The sequence below is a fragment of the Balaenoptera acutorostrata genome, chromosome 7 (assembly GCF_949987535.1).
Source record: "Balaenoptera acutorostrata chromosome 7, mBalAcu1.1, whole genome shotgun sequence".
Lineage (NCBI taxonomy): Eukaryota > Metazoa > Chordata > Mammalia > Artiodactyla > Balaenopteridae > Balaenoptera > Balaenoptera acutorostrata.
This window is the reverse complement of record NC_080070.1, coordinates 97601254-97621872: the sequence shown is the minus strand read 5'-3', so window position 1 is coordinate 97621872 and position 20619 is coordinate 97601254. Positions and strand designations below refer to the sequence as shown.

At 43.2% G+C, this 20619-nt stretch overlaps 1 protein-coding gene across 6 annotated transcripts in view; it reads left to right on the top strand.

The window, feature by feature from the left end:
* Nucleotides 1-20619, top strand: part of NAPEPLD (N-acyl phosphatidylethanolamine phospholipase D) — a 90696-nt gene that overhangs the window by 49243 nt on the left and 20834 nt on the right. The window contains exon 1 of one of the 6 annotated variants that reach the window (XM_057549803.1): nucleotides 953-1391. The exons of 2 other annotated variants lie outside the window; for them this stretch is intronic. In XM_057549803.1, the coding sequence (XP_057405786.1) occupies nucleotides 1153-1391 (239 nt within the window). In that variant the 5' untranslated portion in view covers nucleotides 953-1152. Of the gene's footprint in view, nucleotides 1-952; nucleotides 1392-1531; nucleotides 1837-2027; nucleotides 2108-20619 lie in introns of those variants that run through there. 3 more of the 6 variants (XM_057549804.1, XM_057549806.1, XM_057549809.1) reach the window with 3 other exon arrangements.

Here is a 20619-nt window from a genome sequence, read left to right as displayed (position 1 = left end):
TAAGAGCATTGTGAAGACCTCCTGAGCTAACAGTAGCTTCAATTGACAGTTTGGGTTTGTAGCGCTGGGTCTTTTTTTCCTGTTGCACCTGAGGTACCACTGAGTGAGTGCAGTCTCAGCCCAGCCCACGAGCAAGCAGCTCTTCATCACACTTAAGTGAATAAGATTCAGCAACAGCTGCAAGCTACCCTGAGGGGGTAAAAGTCCATACCTGGCATAATCTTATTTACATTCCTACGCTATTACACTGGCATGGTCACTTTCAAATTGCAAAATAGTTTGGTTTGCAATTTCCACCAGTCGTGTCTGCATTCGCAGTCCCAGACAGGGCATTTCTTTCTGGCCCGTGGACACACCCCCGAGGACTCTTATAGAGGAATCTCTTTGCCCAACCACCCATTGTTGAATTCTGTTTCCATCTGTCTATACTTAAATTACTTATTGAAACAGTAAATTTCATCCTGCAGTTCAAAAAGGAAAACCTGGGAAAAGCTGGGAATCATAATTTGGTGCTCTGTTGTCATCATCCTGAGATTTTTTTTAAAAAGCGAATTTAGATGAGAACTGTGTATACCAGGAAGCTGTGACATCTTTTTAATAGTTAATGAGCACAGACCGTGACAAGGCAATGCTTGCCATGAATATTCAGTACCTACTGTACACACTTCAAATTACAGTTTGGTTTCTTCGCTACGGGGCTCGTGGCACCGTAGGTTGTAAGTATCCTGCTACCAGGTGCTGGTCTACTACGATCGCGCAGGCTACGAGAGGCCACCAAGATCCCATTTAATTTTAGCAATTAGGGCGGGTGTTCTAGAAGGTGTTCACGCGATCTGAAAGTTAGCTTTTAGGTCTAGGACAGGACAGCAAGTTTGGTGTCAGGAGGGCTTGGGCAGAGTGCGAGAGAGGCATGGGCCGGGCCAGGAAGGGCAAAACGGGCCGCGGCGCCTCCTGTAACCAATAAGGCCTCGGCGCCGGGGCCTGGCGGGGGGCGGCCATCTTGGTAAGGCCCTGAGCGGCGGCCGCCGCTGGGCTGACGCCGGCGGGGCTGCCAGATTCGAAGGACACAACGAGTGAGTGACCGGGCAACGTGGAGCGAAATCTAGCTCGGCCAGGGCCCCGCGCGGCGTGGGGGCGCCCGGTGGGCCTCGGATGCGGCGCCGGCTCGCCCCCAGGATGGTGAGGCGGCGAGCGCTGAGGCGCTGCCTGCAGCTGTTAACGCCCTCGGCGGAGCCGGTGCGGCGGAGCCGGGGGCGGAGAAACCCGGGCGCTGGCCACCGTCGCCCCTTCCGCTGCCCTGGGGCGCTGTGTCCGGGGGCGCTGTGTCCCGTAGCTGAAGAGCAGCAGCAGAGGCGGCGGCGGCGCGCGCGCCTGACCGACCGTCGCGTCAGGTGAGCCCACGCTCCGTGCCCGCCTCCCTGCCTCCCCCACCCCCCACACTAGCGCCCGCCTCCCTGCCCCCCCTACCCCCCCTCCCCCCCCTACCCCCCAGCGCCTTTCCTTCGCCCGGCTCCGCTTGCTTCCTCTCGGTCTCTGGGTGGAACGGTCCGCACTCCCCAGCTTGGGGCTGCTTGGATTCTTCCGCGGAGTACAGCGGAATGTGGGTGGATTCCTGCTCCCGAGCCCTGCCTCTACCCGGAGATGCTGCACTTGTGAGTGGCAGGGGTTCGTTTGAATTTCCGCACCTCACGAGGTGCGGAGCCCGCATCTCTGAGGCTGCCTGGATGAAGAGCCACATAATTTTTTTCGCTTGGGAGAGTAGCCATCTCTGGGATTTGTTATAATCCAGTCTCCTCTGCACATCACGAGGTTGCATCTTCACCGATTGGAATACATGTGGGTGTATTTTTTGGTTGTATGTAAATGAGTGGGTGGACAACTTCCTTGGAGCAATTTATTTCTGCTTCACCTGTAGTATTTATTTCTAAAAATCCGTTCCACCAGGTTTCTCCCCTTTTATCTTGAAAACTAACCATGGAATGGAAGTGAAGAGCGAAAGGTTGGAGCAAGGTGCGGCGAGGTGGTGGAAGCCGGCGCTTTCTTGGGTTTTCAGTTCGGTGGTCGTTTGTTTCTCAAATTGAATATTATTGCAGGCTTTTCAGACCAGGTATTCAGATAGTTTTTTATTTTTCAGCTGTAATCCTGGTAGTTGAGATAAATACGCTTATACAGGCCCCTGAGTCTGAGATGCATCACATCTCAGTTGAACCTGGAAAATACTGAGTATGAGAAAAGTTAACCTTCAAAAAGTAGCTAGGTTTTCGGCCTCGTCTTTACTGCAGTTGTTCTATATATGTTGTAATATGACTCACCTGGTTTACTTTGGCTAATCAGCATCAAGTGTTTGCTATTTGATAATTCTGATTAAGTTATTGAGAAAGTCATTCCTGAGATACAGCTCTCTGGAAATTAATAATTTCCATCTTTGTTAAGAATGGATATCTAGCAGTTCCATTTCTATTTTCAGTTCATTGGTTTTGATTTAGCCGCAGACGTCGATATCATTTAGAAAGAAGTTATGTAATCTTTAAAAAGATTACCGGGCTTCCCTGGTGGCGCAGTGGTTGAGAATCTGCCTGCTAATGCAGGGGACACGGGTTCGAGCCCTGGTCTGGGAAGATCCCACATGCCACGGAGCAGCTGGGCCCGTGAGCCACAATTGCTGAGCCTGCGCGTCTGGAGCCTGTGCCCCGCGACGGGAGGGGCCGCGATAGAGAAAGGCCCGCGCACCGCGATGAAGAGCGGTCCCCGCACCGCGATGAAGAGTGGCCCCCGCTTGCCGCAACTGGAGAAAGCCCTCGCACGAACCGAAGACCCAACACAGCCAAAAATAAATATAAATAAATAAATAAATAAATAAGAAAATCCTTTAAAAAAAAAAAAAAAAAGATTACCTATTTCCCACAGTAGTCTGATTTTGTTGCAAGAAAATTTAGATCTGCTGGAGAAGAAATTTAGGGCCTGTTTAAAATGTAAGAGAGAGACTGATTTCAATTCAAACTGTTTTAAGTTAACTGAAGATATTGTCGCAATTTTCAGATTTTATTTCATTACATTCTGTAGGCTTTCCTGCTGCAAGAATTTCATAAGTCTCCAAGGGATGAAAATAGTGTATTTTTCATACTCTTATTTTCCTTCACAATTTCAAATTATATTGTACAGATTTCGTATTGCAAAATTTAATTTTTCAATTAGTTATAACTGACTGATATTTTAATATAAGCATTCCCTCATAGGGTTTGGGTTTTGGTTATGCTTTGGATGATACAGTCATCCTGTGTGAAAAGGGTATTATGTTATTTTGAGTGTTAGTGAGCTTGGGAAATTGGGGAAATTTTTAAGAACATGTTGTCCGTGTTTGACAAAGTACTATTGGCCTTTAATTTTGTTGTTTCATTCTGCTTTTTCATTGTAGTGGTAGACAGCTGTAGTTATGTTACCGGGTTGGCGTGGGTAGTGCCAAAATAGCTTCAACCGAGGAGGTCAGCGGAAGACCCGGACCAGCAATCTCGGTCCTTGTGATAGCATGCAAAGAATTGCAGACTACCACTTAGGGCTTAAGCACAAAGCTGAGTTTTATTAAAGACTAATTACACTCTCAGGGGGAGAGCGGGCAGTTTCTGCGAAGTGAAACCAGCCTATAAGCATACATTCTCAGAGAGCGGGCTGTTTCTGCGAAGAGAAGCCAGTAGCTCCTGTACCGGCTTAAGGGTGTTCATAAGGAGCGCTCTGCGAGGAGGCGGGGCGCAATCGTGGGTGAGTGACAGGGGGTCATTATTTGATTGACAGTCCCGAGCTATGTAACAAGTTCCTTATTGCGCATACCCTTACCCTTGATTCGCTAAGAAAAGCCCAAGGCGGGCGGCAAAACCACCTGCAGATTTTATTATAAGGATGGTATAATGAGTTTGGTTTACTCTAGGTTATACGCCTGTGTAGTCCGGGCATGCACAGCCCGGGGAAGTTCCCTTGTGTTACTGTGCTCCGTCTTTATCAGGATAAATTGCTCGCCACACGACCATAGTTTCCCCCGTTCTGGGTGGAGTGAGGGGAGGGTCCTCAGATGGTCGGGGTGTAATTCCACTAGTCCCTTCTTTTCGCCACTGTCACCTCCTTGCTGCTAATGTCTAACTACCTAACAGATATAGCGGGTTTTTCCATTCCATTCTGCTCTTTTTTTTGTAAATTAGAATATGGCTGTAGCTGAAGGACTGTGTTGATCTGGGCATTTTAGATTGAAATGCATACAAGTTAAAAATGTTTTCGTTGAAGTATTACTGGGGAAATGGATTGAGCACATAATTAATGGTTAACGAGCACCTTTATTCAGAAGACCTGTGAGGGCATATGTAAAACTGGCATTAAAAAAATCACCCATGTGATTTCCAGCATGAGAGTCAAGTAATGTGCTATTCTAACTGCTAGAATACCGAAAAATTCTACCTATCTATATCTATAGTGCTTTCCTTGATTTGTCTTTTGAATTTAATAACCATTTATTGTGTATTTAAATTTGTTTAATACTTTATTAATTTTTTAATATCTTTATTGGAGTATAATTGCTTTACAATGGTGTGTTAGTTTCTGCCTTATAACAAAGTAAATATTTTATTAACAGACTTTTGTGACAGATTATGTATGAACTCATATATCCCCAGGGGCAGTCTTGTTATGTCAGAGATAGTCTTTTACCAACTCAGCTGGTTAAATAATGTATTATAACTTTATAATTTACAAAGCTCTTTCAAGTATTCTTGTATATATTTATATTTACTTTGGTTTTAGAGACGTACAATATGTGAGATTATTAATGCCCTTCCACCGATGAGGAAAACAGGAAACTGAGAGCCCGGGAGATTTTAGTAATTTACCCAGGGTTCCTTAACACAACAGCCCTGGCCTTTGGCCCAATACGCGTATACACAGCTGCTGCTTATTAGAAAGGGGGTACCAACTGAAGCCAAGGTAAGAGTGGTTGGGATAGCAAACTTTGGTCAGCATCACAGCCATAAGTTGCAGCCCTATACCTGTTGGTTGTGAATGGTAAGTGCCATTGGCCATGGGGGCCCAGGGCTGGCATCTAGATGGATCAGCATAAATTCAGAAATGATTGAAAATCAACTCAGTATACGCCTGCTACCTAGAACAATTCACCTTTCCCCTCGGGGGCAGCAGATTTTCCTGTTTATCTAATTGGAGGGCCTTCCCAGATTTAAGGGACAGTAAAAAATGCCTGTAGACTTCTGTGCTCCTTTGTAATCTCTCTCCGTGATAAGAATGAAATGGTCAGAATATAGAAAAACCAAGCTTCCTCATTGTTATGGCACCCCTTAAAATGAGCAGACACTTGATTTGCTTACAAAAGATCCTGTTGCTAGGAAAACTGGACGACAGCAATGATTTGTTTTGAAAGTTGTTTTCTGTATTTTGAAGGTCCTTCAAACTACAAAGATGTTTGTTTTCTTTTCAAGTTACTGTGTTCATTCCTTTGGCTTGTTTAGAGAGTTCATGCAAAGTACTACCATCTGTATTGTGCTATTCTGTGATTGAAGTAACTAATGATGGTTTAAAGAGTTTCTGAGCTCAAAGTTCTTTTTTAAACTTGAGGCCAGTTTATCTGTTTTTTTTTTTTTTTTTTTTAATTTATTTATTTTTATTTATTTACGGCTGTGTTGGGTCTTTGTTTCTGTGCGAGAGCTTTCTCTAGTTGCGGCAAGCGGCGGCCACTCTTCATCGCGGTGCGCGGGCCTCTCACTATCGCGGCGTCTCTTGTTGCGGAGCACAGGCTCCAGACGCACAGGCCCAGTAATTGTGGCTCACGGGTCCAGTTGCTCCGCGGCATGTGGGATCTTCCCAGACCAGGGCTCGAATCCGTGTCCCCTGCATTGGCAGGCAGATTCTCAACCACTGCGCCACCAGGGAAGCCCCAGTTTATCTGTTTATGAGCTAAACTAAGTGAAATACCTACCATGAGGTGAAATGTATCATTTATCTCTCCATGCTGACCACATGCTCTGTTGGTTCTAAGTGTTTCTAGGCATAATTCAGGTGAGAATATGGCTAATCAGCAGTCCAGGCTCCATCACCAGACAGAGCTGGACCCTTGGAGTGCCATGTACCTCTCTGCCCTGACTTGCTTCTCCTGTAAAAGAAAGGGGTCACAGAATGATGACTTGGGTCATGGAGTGTTCAAGTTAGAAAGGACCTTCGTATGTGGCTGGTCCAACCCCTTAGCTTACAGATTTCCTGTTTCTACTTTTTTTTTTTTTGGCTGCGTTGGGTCTTTGCTGCTGTGCACAGGCTTTCTCTAGTTGCGGCAAGTGGGGGCTACTCTTCATTGTGGTGCGCGGGCTTCTCATTGCGGTGGCTTCTCCTTGCGGAGCACGGGCTCTAGGGCACGTGGGCTTCAGTAGTAGTGGCTGGTGGGTTCTAGAGCGCAGGCTCAGTAGTTGTGGCACACGGGCTTAGTTGCTCCGTGGCATGTGGGATCTTCCCGGACCAGGGCTTGAACCTGTGTCCCCTGCACTGGCAGGCAGATTCTTAACTACTGTGCCACTAGGGAAGTCTCTCCTGTTTCTACTCTTGCAAGAGTTTTTAGCCTCTCATGTTGCCACAAAAGTGAAACGTCAAAATTAGACTTTTCCACCATTTCACAGAGATGAGGTACAGATCTTCCTGACTTACGATGGGCTTACATCTTCATAAACATGACTGAAGTTGAAAATATCATAATTTGAAAATGCATTTAATACACCTAATCTATCGGACATCATAGCTTAGCCTACTTTAAGCACGCTCTGAACGCTTACATTAGTCCACAGTCTGACACAAAGCCTATTTTACAAGAAAGTGTTGTATATCCCATATACGTTATTGAATACTATAGTAAAAGTGAAAAACAGAATGGTTGTAAGTGTATGGGTTGTTTACCCTGGTGATTGCTAGCCAGCGACCCCAGTCACCCACTGGGAGCTGCGACTTGCTGCCTCTGCCCAGCAAGGGAAGAGAGTATCTTTTGGTCCACATATTATTACTAGCCTGGGAAAAGATCGAAATTCACAGTTCAAAGTAGGGTTTCTACTGAATGCATATCGCTTTTGCACCATTGTAAAGTAAAAAAATCATAAGTTGGGCCATTGTAAGTCGGGGACCATTCGTACTTGAAAATTCTTACTTGAAAGTCCATTCCTTTCTTATTCTTTCCTCATATAGTGTCTCAATTTTATATGTAGACGAACTGTCCATCGTGTGTAAAGGCACGTATGCGTGCCTTTCGGAGCCCATGTTTTAACTGGGTGAATGTGAATGCTGGAGCATGTATCGAATATCATCACAGAAGAATTTGACATAAACGTGTGATGTTCTCGGCAACATTCTCTCGGTTAAGCATGATTATGTAGAGCTTTATAATTTCTTTTTGCTTAGCTGCCCGAATATCTTAAAATCATACTTTATAATAAAGCTTATCTCCAATTTAGTATACACTGCCCACATTTTAATACATTTTGTTGAAGGCATTACTATGCATATATATGGTACCCTGAGGCTGCAGAGTGATCAGTCTTTCAGGTTTTCCCAGGACTGAGGGCATTCCCAGGATACAGGACTTTCAGTGCTAAAACTGGGAAAGCCCCGAGGTGTTGATCCTCTTACCTGAAAGTGTCTCTTCATTGGACTTGATTAAAAATTCTTCCAGCTGGAAGGATAAAATGCCAGGTGGTTATATGCTGGATGAACTCAAAGGCATCTTTTCAAGGCAAGGAAAATATCTTCAAGGCCCCATGTATATTTTCTGTTTATATGACTGAAATATAGGACTAATTTATTATTCTTTTGTGTGTAACTTTAAACAAAAATAATTTAGCAATTAAATAGGATAGTTACATCATTTGAAATCGCTGTGTAATATTAAAAGGGCAATTATAGGGCTTCCCCGGTGGTGCAGTGGTTAAGAATCCACCTGCCAATGCAGGGGACACAGGTTCGAGCCCTGGTCTGGGAAGATCCCACATGCCACGGAGCAACTAAGCCTGTGCGCCACAACTACTGTGCCTGACTCTAGAAGCCCACGAGCCACAACTACTGAAGCCTGCGTGCCTAGAGCCCGTGCTCCGCAACAAGAGAAGCCACTGCAGTGAGAAGCAGGTGCACTGCAATGAAGAGTAGCCCCCCACTCGCCGCAACGAAGACCCAACACAGTCAAAAAAATAATAATAAAATATAAATAAATAAATACATTTATAAAAAGAAAAATAAGGGAACTGGTATTTATTGTCTACTAAGTGCTTTTTACTTTGAAAGGGGAGAAAAAAGACATTGTTGAAAGCAAGAAAGGCTAGCCTTGTCAGTGAGACCGTACTGTTGGCTGTATGCAACTAACTTTAGAACCTAGGCATCTGTTTAAGATAAATTTATTGGATTTTCCTTGCATATTCAACATGATTAGTGGAAAGAGCATGGATTTTGGAGTCTGATCAACTTGGGTTGGATTTCCAGGTCCAACTGTTACCAGCTTTTTGGCTTCAGGTAAACTTAACCTCTGTGAACCTCTGGTATGTTGCCTGTGATGTGACGATAATATCTATCTACCTTGAGGGAATGTTGTGAGGATTAAGTGAGATAATGAATGTGTATAAAATGTCTGACACATATAAGTGCTCAATAAACGATATACCTATAGCAGTCAATGTGTGTTGCTCTGTGTACCCTTGTTTGGATTAGGAAGGCTCTATTTTTGTATAGTTACCTTGTGTGTTTTTATAGCTTCCCTAAGCTTCCAAGTTATGGTCATTGTATCAGTTAGGATTAGTTTGGGGAGGTCCAGAGTTGCAAGATCCAGGCTTGGTACGTGGCCTCTGTCTCTAGTTCTCTATGCCATTCCTAGAAGCGGCCATGATACTCATGGCTCAAGATGGCTCCAGGCAGCAGGATGCAGGAAGAATCCAGAATGCCTCCCTTTCCCATATAAGACTTCTGCTTCGATCTCATCGGCCATCTCTAGCTGGAAGGTGTGGAAATGTAGTCATTAACTGGTGCATAGCTACCCTAAGTAAAACTGACATTCTGTTACTGAGGAGAAAAGGGGGACTAGATTGTATGGTAGGCATTTTCTGGTCTCTACCACTTTGTCACCACTTTACCACCACAGAATTCAACTACTGAAGTATTCCCTAAGATTTTTCAATTTTTATCTCCATAATTAGTAGACTTAGTGGGAATGCCCTTTGTTGAATTTTGTCTCATTGTCCTTTGGTTACTTTTGCTTCTCCTGTAATTTTATTCCCAGCAGATTCCCTCAGAAACAATTAACTCTGTCTCAGTGAAGAGTGATTAGGATTTAAGCTCCTGTTCATTTATTCAGTCAATAAATAGTTATTGAGCACTCATGATGTACAGGCTGCTGTGGGTTATTATAGACAGTGTCAGTTATTACTGAGTGTGGTTCCTTTTTTTTTTTGGTTTGGCTTCCTGAGCACACACAGTTGAATTTGTGACTCAGCTGGACTGAGTAGAAGCCTGTGACCTATCAAACTTTATCCTTAGCGGTGTAGTCTTCCAAGTCCTCGTACTGTGTAGCCACCTTGAGGTTAGGCCACCTTTATAACTTGGGGTGCAGGACAGGGAGGAAGAGTAGGCTATTGTTGGCAGCTGCTCTGCTAGCATAAATTCTGGGGTACCAGAAAGTCCCTTTGGTCCTTCCTAAATGCCTATGCTACCTTCATGCCAACGGCTGATTCAAAGTAGTGGTTCTCAACCCTGCCTACATATCAGAATCACCCACAGAGCTTTGAAAAACTACCTGGGGAATGCCCACCTGACATTTGGATTCAGGAGCCTCCAGTGTAGTTTAAAAAGCTCCACAGGTAATTCTGCTGTGCAGCCAGAATTGAGAATCACAGGTTGTTGTTTGTTTGTTTTATTTAATTAACATCTTTACTGGAGTATAATTGGTTTACAATGTTGTGTTAGTTTCAGGTGTACAGCCAAGTGATTCAGTTATACATACACATGTATCTATTCTTTTTCAGATTCTTTTCTCATATAGGTTATTACAGAATTTTGAGTAGAGTTCCCTATGCTATAAAGTAGGTCCTTGTTGAGTATTTTATATATAGTAGTGTATATATTGTTAATCCCAACCTCCTAATTTATCCCCCCCCCTTCCCCTTTGGTAACCATAAGTTTGTTTTCAAAGTCTGTGAGTCTGTTTCTGTTTTGTAAATAAGTTCATTCGTGTCATCCTTTTAGATTCCAACATAAGTGATACATGATATTTGTCTTTGTCTGACTTACTTCACTTAGTATGATCATCTCTAGGTTGATCCATGTTGCTGCAAGTGGCATTATTTCATTTTTTTAATGGACGAGTAATATTCCATTGTATGTACATACCACATCTTTATCCATTCCTCTGTTGATGGACATCTAGGTTGCTTCCATGTCTTGGCTATTGTAAATAGTGCTGCAGTGAACGTTGGGGTGCATGTATCTTTTAGAATTATGGTTTTCTTCAGATATATACCCAGGAGTGGAATTCCTGGATCATATTGTAGTTCTATTTTTAGTTTTTTAAGGAACCTCTGTACTGATCTGCATAGTGGCTGCTCCAATTTACATTCCCACCAACAGTGCAGGAGGGTTCTCTTTTCTCCACATCCTCTCCAGAATTTGTTTGTAGACTTTTTGATGATGGCCATTCTGACTGGTGTTAGGTGATACCTCATTGTAGTTTTGATTTGCATTTCTCTAATAATTAGCGATTATCATTTCATGTGCTTTATGGCCATCTGTATGTCTTTTTTGGAGAAATGTCTTTGGATCTTCTGCCCATTTTTTGATTGGGTTGTTTATTTTGTTGATATTGAGCTTCATGAGCTGTTTCTGTATTTTGGAGATTAATCCCTTGTTGGTCTCCTCGTTTGCAAATATTTTCTCCCATTCTGTAGGTTGTCTTTTCATTTTATTTATGGTTTCCTTTGCTGTACAAAAGCTTTTAAGTTTAATTAGGTCCCATTGGTTTACTTTCATTTTTATTTTCATTACCTTAGAAGGTAGACCCAAAAAGATACTGCTGTGATTTATGTCAAAGAGTGTTCTGCCTATGTTTTCCTCTAAGAGTTTTATAGTGTCCGGTGTTACATTTAGGTCTTTAATCCATTTTGAGTTTATTTTTGTGTGTGGTGTTAGAGAATGTTCTAGTTTCATTCTTTTACATGTAGCTGTCCAGTTTTCCCAGCACCACTTACTGAAGAGACTATCTTTCCTCCATTGTATAGTCTTGCCTCCTTTGTCATAGATTAATTGAGCATAGGTGCATGGGTTTATTTCTGGGCTTTCTATCCTGTTCCATTGATCTATATTTGTTTTTGTGCCAGTACCATACTGTTTTGATGACTGTAGCTTTGTAGTATAGTCTGAAGTCAGGGAGCCTGATGCCTCCAGCTCCGTTTTTCTTTCTCAGGATTGCTTTGGCTATTCGGGACCTTTTGTGTCTCCATATAAATTAAAAATTTTTTTTGTTCTAGTTCTGTGAAAAATGCCATTGGTAATTTGATAGGGATTGCATTGAATCTGTAGATTGCCTTGGGTAGTATAGTCATTTTGACAATATTGATTCTTCCAATCCAACAACATGGTGTATCTTTCCATCTGTTTGTGTCATCTTCGATTTCTTTCATCGGTGTCTTATAGTTTTTGGAGTATAGGTCTTTTGCCTCCTTAGGTAGATTTATTCCTAGGTATTTTATTCTTTTTGATGCGATAGTAAATGGGATTGTTTCCTTAATTTCTCTTTCTGATCTTTCATTGTTAGTGTATAGAAATGCAAGAGATTTCTCTGTATTAATTTTGTATCCTGCAACTTTCCTAAATTCACTGATGAACTCTAGTAGTTTTCTGGCGGCATCTTTAGGATTTTCTATGTATAGTATCATGTCATCTGCAAACAGTGACAGTTTTACTTCTTCTTTTCCAATTTGGATTCCTGTTATTTCTTTTCCTTTTCTGTGCCATGGCTAGGACTTGCAAAACAATGTTGAATAAAAGTGGTGACAGTGGACATCCTTGTCTTGTTCCTGATCTTAGAGGAAATGCTTTCAGCTTTTCACCATTGAGTATGATATTAGCTGTGGGTTCGTCATATATGGCCTTTATTATGTTGATGTAGGTTCCCTCTATGCACATTTTCTGGAAAGTTTTTATAATAAATGGATGTTGAATTTTGTCAAACGCTTTTTCTGCATCTATTGAGATGATCATATGGTTTTTATTTTTCAATTTGTTAATGTGGTGTATTGTGCTGATTGCTTTGTTGATACTGAAACATCCTTGCCTCCCTGGGATGAATCCCACTTGATCATGGTGTACGATCCTTTTAATGTATTTTTGGATTCTGTTTGCTAGTATTTTGTTGAGGATTTTTGTGTCTATGCTCATCAGTGATATTGGCCTGTGATTTTCTTTTTTGTGTGGTATCTTGGTCTGGTTTCAGTATCAGGGTAATGGTGTCCTCATAGAATGAGCTTGGGAGTGTTCCTTCCTCTGCAATTTTTGGGAATAGTTTCAGAAGGATAGGTGTTAGCTCTTCTCTAAATGTTTGATAGACTTCACCTGTGAAGCCATCTGGTCTTGGACTTTTGCTTGTTGGAAGTTTTAAATCACAGTTTCAATTTCAGTACTTGTGATAGGTCTGGTCATATTTTCTATTTCTTCCTGGTTCAGTCTTGGAAGATTGTACCTTTCTAAGAATTTGTCCATTTCTTCTAGGTTGTCCATTTTATTGGCATATAGTTGCTTGCAGTAGTCTCTTATGATCCTTTGTATTTCTGTAGTGTCCATTGTAACGTCTTCTTTTTCACTTTTTTCTTTTTCTTCTTTTTCTTTTTTGGCTGCACCATGCGGCATGCGGGATCTTAGTTCCCCGACCAGGGATTGAACCCGTGCCCCCTGCATTGGGAGCATGGAGTCTTAACCACTGGACCACCAGGGAAGTCCCTCCTTTTTCATTTCTAATTTTACTGATTTGAGCCCTCTCCCTTTTTTCTTGATGAGTCTGGCTAAAGGTTTATCTATTTTGTTTATCTTTTCAAAGAACCAGCTTCAAATTCTTTTATCTTTTCCATTCTTTGTCTCTATTTTATTTATTTCTGCTCTGATCTTTATGATTTCTTCCTTTCTACTAACTTTGGGTTTTGTTTGTCCTTCTTTCTCTAGTTGCTTTAGGTGTAAGTTTAGGTTATTTGAGATTTTTCTTGTTTCTTGAGGTAAGACTGTATTGCTATAACTTCCCTCTTAGAACTGCTTTTGCTATGTCACGTAGGTTTTGAATCATCATGTTTTCACTGTCATTTGTCTCTAGGTATTTTTTGATTTCCTCAGTGATCCATTGGTTGTTTAGTAACGTATTGTTTAGCCTCCACGTGTTTTTTTTACGGTTTTCTTTCTTTGTGATTAGTTTTTTTTTTTTTTTAGGGAAGGATTATTTATTTATTTATTTATTTATTTTTGGCTGTGTTGGGTCTTCGTTTCGTGCGGGGCTTTCTCTAGTTGCAGCAAGCAGGGGCCACTCTTCATCGCGGTGCACGGGCCTTTCACTATCGCCGCCTCTCTTGTTGCGGGGCACAGGCTCCAGACGCACAGGCTCAGTAGCTGTGGCTCACGGGCCTAGTTGCTCCGCGGCATGTGGGATCTTCCCAGACCAGGGCTCGAACCCGTGTCCCCTACATTGGCAGGCAGATTCTCAACCACTGCGCCACCAGGGAAGACCTCTGTGATTAGTTTCTTATCTCATAGCGTTGTGGTCAGAGAAGATGCTTGATATGATTTCAATTTTCTTAGATTTACTGAGGCTCACTTTGTGCCCCAGCATGTGATCAATCCTGGAGAATGTTCCATGTGCACTCATGAATGTGTATTCTGCTGCATTTGGATGGAATGTTCTATAAGTATCAATTAAGTCCGTTGGTCGAATGTGTCATTTAAGCCCTCTGTTTCCTTATTGATTTTCTGTCTGGATGATCTGGATTGTAGTTCTTCTTGCTTCTGGTGTCTGCCCTCTGGTGGGTGAAGTTGGTCCAGGGGCTTGTGCAGGCTTCCTGGTGGGAGGGACTGGTGCCTGCCTGCTGGTGGGTGGAGCTGGGTCTTGTCCCTCTGGGGGGCAGGGCCGTGTCAAGGGGTGTGTTTATAGGCGGCTGTGGGGTCAGGATGACTTGAGGCAGCCTGTCTGCTGATGGGTGGGGCTGTGTTCCCACCCCGTTGGTTGTTTGGACTGAGGCGTCCCGGCACTGGAGCCCGCAGGCTGTTGGTGGGGCCAGGTCTCAGTGCCAAAATGGCGACCTCCAGGAGAGCTCACGCTGATGAGTGTTCCCTGGAGCGTCCACCACCAGTGTCCTTGACTCCACAGTGAGCCACAGCTGACCCTGTCTCCACAGGAGACCCTCCATAACCCACAAGTAGGTCTGGCCCAGGCTCCTATGGAGTCACTGCTTTGCCCTGGGTCCCAGTGCCCCTGAAACCATGGGTGCACCCTCGAAGAGTAGGGTCTCTGTTTCCCCTGGGACTGTGGAGCTTCTGCGCTCAAGCCCCGCTGGCCTTCAAAGCCAAATGCTCTGGGGGCTCCTCCTGCCAATGCCAGACCCCCACGCTGGGGAGCCTGACATGGGGCTCAGAACTCTCTCTTCTGTTGGAGACCCTCTGTGATATAGTAATTTTCCAGTTTGTGGGTTGCCCACCTGGCGGGTATGGGATTTGATTATATTGTGAAAGCACCCCTCCTACTGTCTTGTAGTGGCTTCTTCTTTGTCTTTGGGTGTAGAATATCTTTTTTTGTAGGTTCGAGTCTTTTTTTATCGATGGTGGTTCAGCAGTTAGCTGTGATTTTGGTGTTTTCATGAGAGGAGATGAGCTCAAGTCCCTCTGCTCCGCCATCTTGTCTCCTGCCTGTGAATTCACAATTTTATATTTGCTCTCCTATCTTTAGTGAAGAGAAAGGGTCCTTTTAATACACTGCTAGATAACATAGCTAATGAAACTATTCCAGTTCATTGAAATGTCTGCACAGGGCTTTGCAGGTTAAAGTTAAACTATCCTCCCCTCCCTTCGCATGCAGTACAGATTTCCCTTGAGAATGGTGTTAACCCCACAGGCATTTAGGAGACTGATGGGAGGGCAGATATGTCCCAAGCATGGGAAATACACTGGATAATAAAAGAGAGAATGTTCTGTGGGAGTTTCATGCACAACACGCATCGGCAAAGCAAATACTGCTTTGTTTTTCCGTGAATTTCATTTTTAACTCAGTTTATTGACTTAACAACCAGTTTTGCTAAAAAGCTAAAGGAAAGCAAAGCAAACAGAAACTTAATATATAGTACCTAGGAGCACACTATAAAATGGTGTATTTCATCAGTTTTAAGACAGACATTTTATTCTGGTTTTAACACCACCCATATCAAGATGAATCATATAGTGCATGACATAATTATAGTTGATAACATTTTAACTTTCTTAGTGGCACATAAAATAACTGCCTTACAAATTCATGGTGTCTTAAATTGGATGAAAATCAGTATAACATAAAGATCTTCATCAAGTTTTGAACCTCCTTTTGAAACACAGGTTGTTGATAGTGTACATGTACTCATGAGTATGCCCCTCCCCTCGCGCTTAGTGTTGGCCTGAAGTCAAGGCAGAGTTTTCATTTAACGTTGTTAACTTTGGAGGCAGATATATAACAAGAAATAATTGGGAAATCTGCTACATTTAATTAAGGAAACTCCAGCCTTGATATGTTAAGCTAGATATGTTTTCTGAATCTGCAAAGCTGAAAGCTAGTTAACATAGCAGGATCCAGTCTTCCTTAGTTTTAGTTTTCCTGTCATTTTATCTTTGATATTTAAGGATGACCTTTGTGAGATTGTTGCTGTATCTACTACCGAGTGACCAGAAGAGTGATATTTGATGCTGAGCCTTCTCATGACCCAGCCCTCAGGCAGGCTTGGTACGTCTCCACGAGCTGGTGCTCCCTTGGTCACGGGACCACCTGTTGACAGAGCCCATCATTGTGCACATTCACCAGCCGGACTTCTAGTACTTTTCCTCCAAAAGAATGAGTCCAGGTTGTCACAGTTCAGGTTATGTCCTTCTGGTTCCTTCCCATCATCTCACACTTAGAGTGCATAGTGTGAAATGGTGCATCATAGTGCCAGCATTTCGTGTTGTTTTGAACAAATTTTGTGGTCATACATAATCCTGTGAGTATCGATGTCCGTATGCTACTCCCTTCTCCCACCCCAAGGATATTTTAAGACATCATGTGCAAAAGCCCTGTGATGGCAAGGTGTCCCTGAGGCGGGAACATGATGCCTTTGAAGAAATAGATGAAGGGCCAGTGTTTGGAACAGAGGAGAGTGTGGGCGGGGCTAGAAATACACACCCTCATGGACCATCTTACTGACCTTTGCCCTCATTCTGAGAGTAAAGGGCATCCTCTGGAGGTTCCGCGCCCCCCCCCTTTTTTTTTTAAATCAGATTTGCCTGTAAAAAGCTCACTCCTGAAGTCTGGATTTTGTGTGTGTTGTGGCTGGGGTACGTTAAGAAAGGACTGCTTTTGGTAGAGACCTGCTTCCAAGGATTGACCAGGGTGAAAACCTGAGTTAGTGGGAGTTAAGAAAATGGGGACCGTGTGAATAGACAACTTTAAAAAAAGTTTATTTTCCAGATAGAAAACAGTCACCAGACCCATTTTTCACTCTCCTTTCAATCTCCAGGCCCCTGGAAACCTCTCTGCTGTCTAACTTCCATTACCCCCAGAGTCATCCGTTTGTACTGGGTGTCAGTGCCCACTTCCCCTTGGATCCTTCCTTCCCTGTGGTCTCAGACCCTGCCTCAGACTCGCTGGGGCAGAGACCTGCCTTCTCCTCCACACTCCAAATATGTACTGACTTTCCCCTAATTCCCTTCCTGGGCTAGTGGTGCTCCTCCCACTTTGACCCCCTCCCCAACCTGCCCTGCAAAGTGGCCAAAGTTTGTCTCCGTCCAGAGACTCTCAATTCTTAGGGATTCAGCTTCTTTATTGTCTCTTGGAATTATTCTTTCCCTTCTCACTGTCACTGCCTCATAATCTTTTTTTTAAAAAATATTTTATTTACTTATTTATTTGGCTGTACTGGGTCTTAGTTGCGGAACGTGGGATCTTCGTTGCGGCATGCAGGATCTTTATTTGCCGTGTGCGGGATCTTTAGCTGTGGCATGTGAACTCTTAGTTGCGGCATGTGAGGTCGAACCCGGGCCCTCTGCATTGGGAGTGCAGAGTCTTAGCCACTGGACCACCAGGGAAGTCTCTGCCTCATCATCTTTTGACTGGGCTGCTATGTACCTCTTAGTTTTTCATTTAAAATGAGATCATAATACCTACCTTGAAATTTTGCTGGGAACGTTAATTTAAATGCACCGTATAAAACACGTAGTGGGCTTCCCTGGTGGCGCAGTGGTTGGGAATCTGCCTGCTAATGCAGGGGACACGGGTTCGAGCCCTGGCCTGGGAGGATCCCACATGCCGCGGAGCAACTAGGCCCGTGAGCCACAACTACTGAGCCTGCGCGTCTGGAGCTTGTGCTCCGCAACGAGAGAGGCCGCGACAGTGAGAGGCCCGCGCATCGCGATGAACAGTGGCCCCCGCTTGCCACAACTAGAGAAAGCCCTCGCACAGAAACGAAGACCCAACACAGCCAAAATCAATCAATCAATCAATCAAACATACGCATCTGATTCAAGATCCTCATTAAAAAAAAAAAAAAAAAAAGATAGTAATTGTGTTTAAAAAAAAAAAAAAAAAAACGTAGCATAGGGCCTCGCTATTAGTGGATGTTCTGGGTTTCTTCTGTTTCCTACTAATTTATGTCCCTGGCTCCAGTTTTTAGCCACTCCCTTTTTGTTTTTGTTTTGTTTTTTAAATTTTTTTAATCTTTATTTTATTTATTTATTTTTAGCTGTGTTGGGTCTTTGTTGCTTTCTCTGGGCATTCTCTGGTGGCAGCAAAGGGGGGCTACTCTTCATTGCAGTGCGCGGCCTTCTCATTGCAGTGGCTTCTCGTTGCGGAGCTCAGGCTCTAGGCACCCGGGCTTCAGTAGTTGTGGCTTGCGGGCTTAGTTGCTCCCCGGCATGTGGGATCTTCCCCAACCAGGGCGCGAACCCGTGTCCCCTGCATTGGCAGGCGGGTTCTTAACCACTGCACCACCAGGGAAGTCCCCTCCCTTTTTGTTTATATCCTGTGAGCAGAGTCGTCTTCCCCGCATATGCCCTGTTTAAGTACCTTTAGTGTTTCCCCATTGCCTGAGTGTAGCCAAACCCCCTTAACGTCCCAGTCCAGGCCCGCAGTCCAGTCCCAACCTTTTCACCCCATCCTTTACACCTTTACCACCTCGACTCTCACAAGCCTCTCTTGCTTCTTATGCCCCAGGTACACTAGACAACTAGATGTTGTCTGAAGACCCTGCATTGACTTTTTTGTGTGGTTTTGAATCAGAGTGCCCTTTTCTTTTTTCCCCCTTATTTCTTGATTGTTTAAAACAATGAGCCAATACTTTATTATATATTTGGTAGAATTACTACATATGTGTGTTTATATGTATATGAATATTTATGTCTGTGTGTAACAAATGCAAACAATCTCACAAACTGTTTATCATCACAAGGGGCAGCGTGAGGTCAGCTCTGCCATCGGACATTATCTTGTCCAGAAGTGACTTAAACTCTCTAAACCTGTGTATTTTCATGTTAAGTGAAGTAAGGTTTAAATGGCTGGTCTTTGTTTCTGCCATTTGTAAAGGCCTCGGCCTGAATGCAATTATGACCCAGGTAAAGCCATTCTGTAAGAGGAACTGAGATAACTCTCCCAGATCCATTGCTTTCTAATAGAATTTAAAGAATTTAGATGGTTTAGGGAAAAAAGAATTAGCCCTTGGGTGAGTGGCAAGCATTTTACGTACATTATTATGTCCTTGAATCCTTTGAAACCCCACTTGAGATAAGTAGGTATTTTACAGATGAGACAATTGAGGACTAGAAAGGTTAAGTCATTTGTCGAAGACATAAAACTGGTTAGACTGCCTTAGCTGTCAGGCTGTCCCACTAACAGCTGTGCCTGAGCAGCAGTGGGTGCTTCAGCTTTTGTGAGCTGTGGTTTCTTAACACCTGTTCTTCTCCAGATCATAGACTATTTTTTTTTTTTTTTTAGAAATTCGCATTCTTTTATTTATTTATTTATTTATTTATTTATTTATTTATTTATTTATGACTGTGTTGGGTCTTCGTTTCTGTGCGAGGGCTTTCTCTAGTTGTGGCAAGCGGGGACCACTCTTCATCGCGGTGCGCAGGCCTCTCACCATCGCGGCCTCTCTTGTTGCGGAGCACAGGCTCCAGACGCGCAGGCTCAGCAATCGTGGCTCACGGGCCCAGTTGCTCCGTGGCATGTGGGATCTTCCCAGACCAGGGCTCGAACCCGTGTCCCCTGCATTGGCAGGCAGATTCTCAACCACTGCGCCACCAGGGAAGCCCCAGATCATAGACTATTTACTCCAGAAAGTTTGGGGGAAAAAAAAGTTCTGGTTAAGTGTATATGTATGTGTACCTCATCCTGGGGTTTGAGTTATTTCCCTTTCTTCCTGGGTAATATTTCTATTTAAACAGCACTGTAGTCAAAAAATAATACTTGTTTCTCTGTTATTGTGCTTATTTTTCTTGGGGTTATAAAGAGTATTGTGTATTGTGTATACACAATACACTTAAACTAAACAGAAAGCAAACGTTTGTTTAATAGAATAGGAAAGAGATGAAATTCATGGAAGAAGAATGTATATTCTTACTGCACTGTTTCTCACTTTCATGTGTCTGGAATCCTGTATAGTTCAAAAGCAAAGATTTCAGTGCCTTGAGTTAAGTGGTGTAAGTGGGCGTAGGAGCAGTAAAGAAAAGGGCAGCAGCAACCCCTCACGTTTGTTGAGCTGATGTATGGGATACATGTGACGATGTGTGTGCATGTATGTTACATTTGCTATATACATTTTACATATGTGTTCTAAGTGCTTTGCTTGCATTTGCTTTTTCAGTCCTCTCAATAACCCTTTGGAGGCAGGTAGTATTATTATCTCCATTTTACAGATGAAGAAATCAAGGCACAGAGAGGATAGGACACTTGCCTAAGGTCACAGAGCTAGGTTACATGCGCAGTTCTACATCTGAGTTAATTCAAATTTGTATTGTTAACCACTTAAATACATTATTGAAATGTTTCTCAACTAATGTTTCTCAACTCTCAACTCTCCTTTCTGGGGATTTGGACTCATTGTACTTTTTGGGGGGCATTAGTAACAGATTATCTACAAAGTAAAAATAACTAGGCCTAATGGGGCCATATGTAAGTCATTTGAATTACTGAAGTATCTTGGAGGAACTACGACGATCCTTCTTATTATGTTATTAACAATAATACTTTAAAATGAAGGTATGAAAGTATTACAGATTCATGAAGGTGCTTTTTTCTACAGAATGTCATTGAAATGGAAAATTTTCATATGTTTAAATGCTGGCTGGTAGAGTAGATTTGTTTTGAATTATAGCACA